At 55.4% G+C, this 9,259-nt stretch overlaps 1 protein-coding gene across 1 annotated transcript; it reads left to right on the top strand.

Annotated features, from left to right (window-relative positions):
• The first annotated feature begins 625 nt into the window (after window positions 1-625).
• On the top strand, window positions 626-5,794 carry SLC38A3 (solute carrier family 38, member 3). Its single transcript, XM_006892880.1, has 15 exons — window positions 626-726; window positions 821-902; window positions 1,015-1,130; window positions 1,707-1,780; window positions 1,861-1,953; window positions 2,055-2,136; window positions 2,993-3,075; window positions 3,167-3,225; window positions 3,413-3,577; window positions 3,658-3,737; window positions 3,999-4,099; window positions 4,291-4,415; window positions 4,503-4,647; window positions 5,499-5,602; window positions 5,690-5,794. The coding sequence occupies exons 1-15, from the start codon at window positions 626-628 to the stop codon at window positions 5,792-5,794; spliced, it is 1,515 nt and encodes a 504-aa protein (XP_006892942.1).
• Window positions 5,795-9,259: the final 3,465 nt, after the last annotated feature.

Genomic DNA, 9,259 nt, shown 5'->3' with positions numbered 1-9,259 from the left:
CAGCTCTCAGCCCACAGAAGGCCCTTTGTTCTGACTGCCAACAGTGCCCGCCGGGCGGCTGGGAACAGGGCCCACAGCCCTCACCCTGTCCCAAAGTGTCCAGCCGTCGGGCAGTGCCATTCTAGGCTGGCCAGGAGGCCGTTGGCATGCAAGACCAGCGCAGGAAACCATCTCCCAGTATTAACATCAAGGAGGGGGAGTTGGCCCAGGGCTCACCTCTAGAGTGGGGTCTTAGGGCCTATGACTTGGTATCTGGAGGTCCTGGTACCACCAAGCTCTGGGCTCAGGTCATCCAACTGGTACTCACTTCACAGATGGGAATACTGAAGCCCAAAGACTGGCCAGGGCTGATGTGTATTTGGGGAGAAGGGTCACGTACTGGCTGGGGTGTCCTGCCTCAGGAGAGCCTGAGAGATTCAGGTATCAGCCTCCTGAATCAGGTCCCAGGGTGGCAGTAGGGTGTCACATGGGTACACATGAGAGTGACCTCAGGGCGGATGGCCATGGCTTCAGGCTCTGAGTAGAAGGCTTAAGCCATGGGTACCAGCCGGGGAGTGACCAGAGGAACCATTTATTCTGCAGATTTGTGACTGCAGTGGGAGCTCCTGGTGGTGGAAGCTGAGCTATGGAGGTGCCTCTGCAGACAGAGATGGTGGAGCTGGTGCCCAATGGCAAACATTTGGAGGGCCTGCACCCAGTCGCCATCCCAACGGTAGACAACCAGAGGTGAGCAGAGACAGGCCCTGACTCGGGACCGAGCAGGCCAGGAATACCGAGCAAGGGACAGAAGCTGAGTCACTTGCTGTGCTTGTGTCCACAGAGCCGAGGGCCCCAGACAGAACTGTGTGGAGGGCGAGGACTTCCTGCAGAAAAGCCCCGGCAAGGAGCCGCATTTCACCGACGTGAGCTGGGGCAGCAGTGGGGGGCTTGGGACAGTTCTGGGAGTATGGGTGATGGGAAGCCCAGGGACATTGAAGGGGCATGCTGACCCCTCTACCATTCCCTGTCCTGCAGTTCGAGGGGAAGACATCATTCGGGATGTCAGTGTTCAACCTCAGCAATGCCATCATGGGCAGTGGTATCCTGGGGCTCGCCTACGCCATGGCCAATACGGGCATCATCCTTTTCCTGTAAGTGCCCTCAGAGAACCTTCTGGAAGATAGGCTTGAGGGCTGAGAGCCCTCAGCAAGCTGTTAAACCATGACCTCCCAAGACCTGCCACCTCCTCACCCCTGGGCCCAGGCTGCAGCGGGTGGGCACACCAAACCACAGCCAGAGCAAACAGCCAAGGGCGGACAAATACACCTCACTGCGGAGCCGCATAAACCCTGTGAGGTCACACCGTGTGGGGCCAGCCTGACAGACCTGAGGCTGTCCTTCCACGATGACCACATGTGATGGCCAAATCCCCATGGCTGGGCCTCATGTTCATACATGTGACATTCACCTGGGGGCCTTGCCCAGCAAGCAGCCTGAATGAAAACCATTTATCCCAAGGATTTGAGGAAAAGAGGTGCTCAGAGGGCCCCTCCAGGGTCATGTCCCACCCTGGGCCATACAGAGTACTGCCCAGCATCGCTGGGGCCTGCTGGTTACACTGTACCAATTCGGGGTCTGGACATCTGGGGTCTACACACTCACGTTGCCCAGAGCCCATGTCCTGGCCAGCCAAAAAAGTCCCAGCGGCCTCTTGTCCAACTCCTCAGGTTTCTGTTGACGGCTGTTGCCGTGCTGTCCAGTTACTCCATTCATCTGCTGCTCAAGTCCTCAGGGATTGTAGGTAAGCCTCAAACCAGAACTTCAGCAGGGGGTGTGCTACTGGGGTGTGCCCGTGGCTGTCCTAACCCCTTTCACACACAGGCATCCGTGCCTACGAGCAGCTGGGCTACCGTGCATTCGGGACTCCAGGGAAGCTTGCTGCAGCCCTGGCCATCACGCTGCAGAACATTGGAGGTGAGGCCACCAGGTGGTGGTGGGTGGGTGGGTGGGTGGGTGGAGAGGAATGAAAGCTGCTGGGGTCTAATGCCAGGGCCGGCTCACTCCTCTCCCTGCAGCCATGTCCAGCTACCTATACATCATCAAGTCTGAGCTGCCCCTTGTCATCCAGGCCTTCCTGAACCTGGAGGAGAAAACCTCGTGAGCCCCAGGGTGGGGAGGGACTGGGTGAGGGACCCCTCGACTTCCATCCACTGGCCAGGAGGGGAAATAGGGGGCTGGGACGAGGAGAGTGTTAAGGAAGCTGCCTTCCCAGCCCTGGCCCCAGCCAGAGATCACCAGTGGGGGTGAGCGACTCCAGGCTTAGCTCTAAGCAGCTGCTATTCCTGACCATGGCTTGGGTTAGCTGCCCCCCTCCGCCCCACTATGCTGAGAGCTTAAGCCCAGAGTGTCCCAGTTGCCCATCAGTTTGACAGTCCTGCCTGGGTACCTACCACATTTGTGGGTAGGAAGCACAGAGGAGATGGAGGCACAGCTCTGCCCTTGGCAGCCTCGCGTGGGCAAGCACAGGGGCCCTGAGGATGAGGGTGGCTCTGGGAGAAGGAAAATGGACCTGGATGTTGCCTCCCGGGTTCTGGGAGCCTTTTCCAAAAAGGTGGCCACCCTTGATCTCTGTGTCCCATGCCTGTTCTCAGACAGGACAGGGAAATGCAAGATGCAGAGGCCAAGAAGGACCACAAGGCTGGCAAATCTCTGAGATCCTCTTGAAAGTGCCCTTTCTAGAGTCAGCTCCCTTTGCCCTGCTACCCACCTCTCTCAGTCCTTGAGACCTCTCTCTAGGCTGAGCCCGTGTTATGTGGCCTGTGAAACAATATAATGATGGTACCTCAGTCCATTTCACCACAAAGACAATGCCCATTCTGCAGTGAGGAAAGGGGCACTAAGGAGGAACATTCTTTAGCGGTCACGCTGTGGCATTATTAGTGACCCTGACTAGTGGGCAGGCAGCCCTGCCCTGGGCCTTGACCCTGGCTCCCTTCCACTCCCATCCCCACAGGGACTGGTATGTAAATGGAAACTACCTGGTAATCCTGGTCTCTGTTGTCATCATTCTGCCCCTGGCGTTGATGCGGCAGCTTGGTGAGTGGTGTGTCTGGGTCGAGGGCTTTCAAGGATTGTAGCAGGAGCTCCAGAGGGCTTCCCAGTCTCACAGCCCTCCTCCACCTTGTAGGATACCTCGGTTACTCGAGTGGCTTCTCTCTCAGCTGCATGGTGTTCTTCCTAATTGCAGTGAGTCACTCTCCCCGCCGGCTAAGGATGGGGCAGGTGTCCCAGGGAAGTCCTGTCAGAGGGATGGGGCAGGGTTCCCAGGGGAGCCTAGGTCAGGGGACAGTGCCTCCATTTCTGATCTAGTTGTGACCCTGTGGTGACTTCCCAGGTAGCCTAGCCTGGCCCTGATAACCTCATCCTCTCCTAGGTCATCTATAAAAAGTTCCATGTGCCCTGCCCTCTGCCTCTGAACTTTGCCAATGCCACAAGCAACTTCAGCCATGTGGCGGTCATCAAAGAGGAGACACAGCTTCAGGTTGAGGCCGAGGCTGCAGCTTTCTGCGCCCCAAGCTACTTCACACTCAACAGGCAGGTACGGACAGGTCAGGGTGGGGACAGGGACCCCAGCAAGGGTATGGGGGGCATGCTAACACAGTCCCCATGTCTCCCCAGACGGCGTACACCATCCCTATCATGGCCTTTGCCTTCGTCTGCCACCCTGAGGTGCTGCCCATCTACACAGAGCTCAAGGAGTAGGTGTTCATGGCTGGGAGACAGGGCGGGGGCAGCCTCAAGCTCCAGGGCAAAGAATGGATGTGGTCTCACATCCAAGGGGGAAGAACAGTGACGGAGCCAAGTTGCCCTATCAGAGACCTTGCTGACTGCCATGGGGAGAGGGTGGGAGCCTGAAGGAGGCATTGTGACCATATGGTGCCGTAGAGACCCCAGAGCATGTTAGGGTCTCCCAGTGTGGCTTAGCTGGCTCCAACCCTCCCTCCTCTGTTGCCCCCTAGCCCCACCAAGAGTAAGATGCAGCACATCTCCAACCTGTCCATCGCTGTCATGTACATCATGTACTTCCTGGCTGCCCTCTTTGGCTACCTCACCTTCTACGGTATGACTGGGCCCGTGGAGCAGAGGTCAGGCTGGGGGGACAAGGCAGTGGTCAGTGGCATGGCACCCCGCGTACTCTAGGCGCTCATTAGGTGCGTGATACCTGACGGTTGTGGAGGTGAGCGTGTGGGGGGCATGGGGCCCAGCCCCCTCAGTGAGCTACCTCCTGACCACCTTCCCTGCCTGCCGCAGACGGGGTGGAGTCGGAGCTGCTGCACACCTACAACAAGGTGGACCCGTTTGATGTGCTGATCCTGTGTGTCCGCGTGGCCGTGCTGACGGCTGTCACCCTCACAGTGCCAATTGTTCTGTTCCCGGTGAGCCAGCGGGCAGAGCCCCAGTCCAAGGAAGGGGGGGTTCTGATGGGACTGAGGGGCTGACGGTTCTCCACCACTCGCCCTCAGGTGCGCCGAGCCATCCAGCAGATGCTGTTTCCGAACCAGGAGTTCAGCTGGCTGCGACATGTGCTCATCGCCATCATCCTACTCACTTGTATCAACCTGCTGGTCATCTTTGCCCCCAACATCTTGGGAATCTTTGGGGTCATCGGTGAGAGTCTGGCCTTGCTGTCCATGGAGGGAGGGTAGTTCCTCAGAGAATTTCCCTTCTGTGAATCCTGGCTGGTTCCTGAGCTCAGTCCCTATATTTACAGGATGGCTGTTGGCTGTATGTACAACTTGACCACCTCTCTATGTTAGTCTGATTCCCTTCAGGGCTCAGAACCACCGAGCCACGGCTCCATTTAGGAGATGAGGAAGAGATGTTCTAGGACCAGGGCCCTCCACACAGGATCTCATTTGATCTTGCTCTCATTTCACATATGGGGAGACTGAATCTCAGGGTCATTAAGGGAACGGCATGGTCACATAACTAGTGAGTGGGACAGCCTTGATACTCAGGACCAGCGGACTCCAGGTTTAGTGTTCCAATCATTGCACCATCTCAGATGGGGTTCTAAGATGGAAAATGCAGGGCCTGATGCACACACCTGGAGCTAAGGATCCTAGAAGTCATGACCCACACTCTTGGTTCTGTGTGTCCAAAACCCAACTCAAAATTAATTAAGTAAGAAAGAATATATTGATTTAAATAATGAAAAAATATGTCAGGCATATATCCAGAAATCCATACAGTATCCTCCAGGCCCTGCATCTCTCCATCTCTTTTGACCTGACATTCTTCTTTGGTCTTTGAACTCCACTTGCTGACAGGTCCTGTTAACACCAACAGCATTAGCCTTTAATCATGGAGGACAGAGCACTAGGGGAGAGGATGGTGGATTCCTTAAAATCAAGGAGCACTAGGGACCATTCGCCTCTGCTCTGAGACGTGGTTAGACTCCTCTAATAGAGATACAGGATTTCATTGAAGGATTCAGCCACAAACTTTGTTCTTGGCAGGTGCCACATCTGCCCCATGCCTCATATTCATCTTCCCTGCCATTTTCTACTTCCGCATCGTGCCCACTGAGAAGGAGCCTGCAAAGTCCACCCCGAAAATCCTGGTGCGAGGGGCCTGGAGGTTGGTGGGCTGGTGTGGGGCACGGGGGTCTACTCGGACCTCAGATCTGACACTGACTTCTGACCCCCAGGCCCTTTGCTTCGCCATGCTCGGTCTCTTGATGATGGTCATGAGCTTGAGCTTCATCGTCAATGACTGGGTCTCAGGGACCAACCAGCATGGAGGACACCACTAGGAGTGCCCCCGTCCTGCCCTGCCTGCTCGTCCTAGAACCCCTGCCCAAACTGTCCAGCCCTTGCTCCTATCCAGTCGCAAAGCAGGAGCAGGTTGAGGTTAACACCTCAGCCCTGCCTTCGTATCCTCGCTGTAGAAGTTCTTGTGTTAAAGAGCCAGGACCAAGGCCTCTGGGCCACCACCATGCTGGATTCCAGATACAGGGGCTTCCCTAGCTGGGGACAGAGGTGGGGCTGCACCCCTTGCCCCTTCTTGTCATCGCCTCTGGTGCAGATGCATGCACTAAGGACAGGCAGCTGCCTCTTGAGTTCACACAGCCTGGAGGGGCACCCAGGCTGGAACCTAATTCTGCTGCCACCCCTTACTCTGCCACTGGGGCCAGGGTCTGTGCCCTGGGGGGTCTCATCTCCTACCCCCTGACCGACTTGCCTTCCCTCTTTCTGTTCCCCTGGCCTCTTTGAGGCCTTAGTCTGGGCCCTTGAACACCTGTGTTCCCTCCTCCCATTTGTACCAGGAGGAGACCCTCTGCACCACATCTGGAACCAGCAGCTGCTGTTGAGGGTGGACGTAGTGTGGACCCCCCAAGGGACCTCTGCCCTTTACCTTCACCAGCCCCGGGGAGGCTGGGACTCCCCCCACTCCCACCCCACCCCAGCCCAGGCCTGGGCCACAGCTCACATTCCATTATTGGGAGAAGGGAAGTCGGGCACTCAGAATGTCCCTCCACCTGGGAATCTAAATATCCCAGGGGCCAGCCTGGGGCTAGCGTGGGGAGGCTGGCAGCCTCTTTTATAAATATTATACTTAAGTCCAGCTGTGTTTTATATTCTTAGGCTTTATGACTTCTGGGGTCCCTGGAAGGTAGGGTGGAGGCCAGGATGTAATGAAAGTCCCTTTGCCCCCTTCCCTGGGGTTGGGGTGACGATCACCCACCCCACCCCATCCCCTGCCTCCCAAACCAGCCATCAGTGCTCATCCCCAGCTCTGGGCCCCAGCCAGGCTCAGCACAGACCTGCTTTCTCACGGGGTGAGGTGGGGAGGAATTAATGAGGCCCCAGGAAGTGGGACAGAGAGAGGCCTCCGGAAGGAGGCAACGTGAGGAGCATCCCCAGCAGCTCCAGGGGCGTCTGAACTGGGGGCAGCTGAGCCACAGAAGCCCCAGGAAGGGCCCTCCACCTTCCCCTCCCCTGATTCCCATGCTGTCGTGTCAATCCTCTGTCAAATCCCCAAATCTGGGGACAAAAATCCAGGGATCCTGGGCCCTGTTGGGCTGATCTTTTTATTAATAGTAAAATCCACTGTGAATAAAGGTGGGTTCGTAAGTCCCAGTGTGTGAGCAGAGTCGGGAGAGGAGCGCCTGGGGCAGGGTCGGGGCTGCAGGGAGGCAGGCAGTCTCAGGTGCCCGGGGCCTGGAGGGACTGGGAGGCCGCCCACTGCCTCCAGCGGGCCTGAACCAGCTGGGACTCAGTGGGATGGAATTGCCTGGGCCCTGGCACCAAATCCTCATTAGGAGAGACCCTGCACTCGGCTAGGCCGCCAGCAAAAGGACAGCAGGAAAAATCCAGTTTGAGCTTGCAAGGCTCCTGCCAGCTCTGGACACCCCTGAAGAAAGAACTTCCTCAAGCCGGTGACTGGTAGGCCCCCGGCAGTGCCAGCTGAACAGAGGGGGGCTTCCTGAGTCCTGCTCCCATCAGCTCCAGGCACCTGACTCCAGCCTGGAGACTAACAGAGCAGCCCTGTGGCCCCAGGAAAGAGCCTGGACATTGGCCTAGAGGTGGCTGTGGCCCAGAGTGCCCTGGCACGAGGGGTTGCCCTCTGAAGTTCTCTGGCTTTTCCCCAAAAGATGGAGTCGTAACCCTTTTTGAGACTGTTGGTGTTAGTGGTAGCGGGCAGTAAATGACAGGCTTCGTCCCAACGCAGACTCTGGGGTCATCTTTAGAACTCACTCCATCCAGAGATGGTTGTAAGTTAGTACAGCAACAAGGCCGCCTGAAGTCTGTGGGGATGTCGGGCTTGCCTTGGACCCCTGCGACCAAAGAATGTGCTGACTCTCCCTCCTAGGCCCCCTGGTCCTGAGAGGCCCCAACTGCTTGCCCAGCCTGGCCTCCTCCGGCTGCACTGGTAGGTAGCCGACTCTGGGGATGAGGACAGGAGACAGGAAAAGTATTAGATACACTGAGTCTAAAAAGCCATGTAACCACATGACCATTTGGTTGAAGATTGTCCTTTATCCCTAGGCATCAGACTCCAGCCACTTGATATCCATGAGGATGCGTCTGAGGCCCTTGGGCATCCTTAAGCATTTTGTTGTTGTTGAGAATATCTACACCACCTCGTGTAAGAATACTTCTGTCATGTGCGAGCATTAGGCCCCAGCAACACCACCTCGTGTGAGAATATCTATCACACATACACATCATTTGACAATCCAGTAAGACTGATTACATTCTTCCAGATACAGCCATCCTCACCCTATTTCCCGAGTTGTTCCTCCCCCAATTACATGGATTCAACACCCTTAAAATGCTAATCTCACCTTCTGAGTTGCTGTTTATCAATCTGGTCCCATATAGATAAATCTTGATGAGAGTACACTGTTCAAGGCAGCCCTGCTTTAGTAATCTAGTGAAGCTTGACTATTGTTTGGCTTTAAGATGCCTTCAGGGGATGTTTTTGGTTTAGGGTCATTAAGCATTTTTTGGTATGTTTTGAAGAATTTCCAAGCTCTTTTTTTTTTCTCTCTTTTCTTCTTAAAAAAAAATCTGCTCTGTTTGGAATAGTAACAACTAAGAGCGGCTGGAAGGTCCGCCAGAAAAGTCTCCTATATCCCCTTTCATTGTTTTTTCTCTTGTGAATGTTTGTTATAGAAAAAGAAAACAATATAGGCCGAGACCAGGGGCAGAAGCACAGGCTTTGATCTTACCAGGAGTCTGCATCCTCCTCACCCATGGATGCTTTCAACCAAAAAGGGATTCACTTTTTATTCATTCGACAAGTATTTACTGAATTCCTGTGCGCCAGGCAGTCCTCTTGCAGCTGTAAATAGAATGGTGAGCAAACCACAGACGCTGGCCTCGCTTGGATTTGTATTCTAGGTGGATGAGTCAGACTGGAAACATGAAACCTAATAACTGTGTTAGAACATTTGTTAGAAGATGCTCAGTGCATTGGAGACAAGAAGGGGGAGTTAAAGGGGTTAGGGAACATGAAGGCTGGGGAGAGGAGAGGTCAGGGTCGACTTTGCTGTTAAAAAAGGGATGTTTGATGAGAAGTTGAGGGAAGCAGCCAGCAGCTGCTGGGTAACTACTCGCAAGGGCACTTCCAGGGATCTACCAGAGCTAAGCCCTCAATGAAATGCTCCTGAATGTGAAGGAGGGGGCCAGGAGGCCAAGGGAGGCAGGAGAAGATGGAAGGAGCAGGTGGGAGGTAGTAGAGGGCCGATGTTGCGGGGCCTTGTCAGTTTCCA

This window comes from Elephantulus edwardii, unplaced genomic scaffold (assembly GCF_000299155.1).
Source record: "Elephantulus edwardii isolate Elephantulus edwardi_28Jun2011 unplaced genomic scaffold, EleEdw1.0 scaffold00121, whole genome shotgun sequence".
NCBI lineage: Eukaryota > Metazoa > Chordata > Mammalia > Macroscelidea > Macroscelididae > Elephantulus > Elephantulus edwardii.
This window is presented reverse-complemented; position numbering and strand designations above follow the sequence as displayed.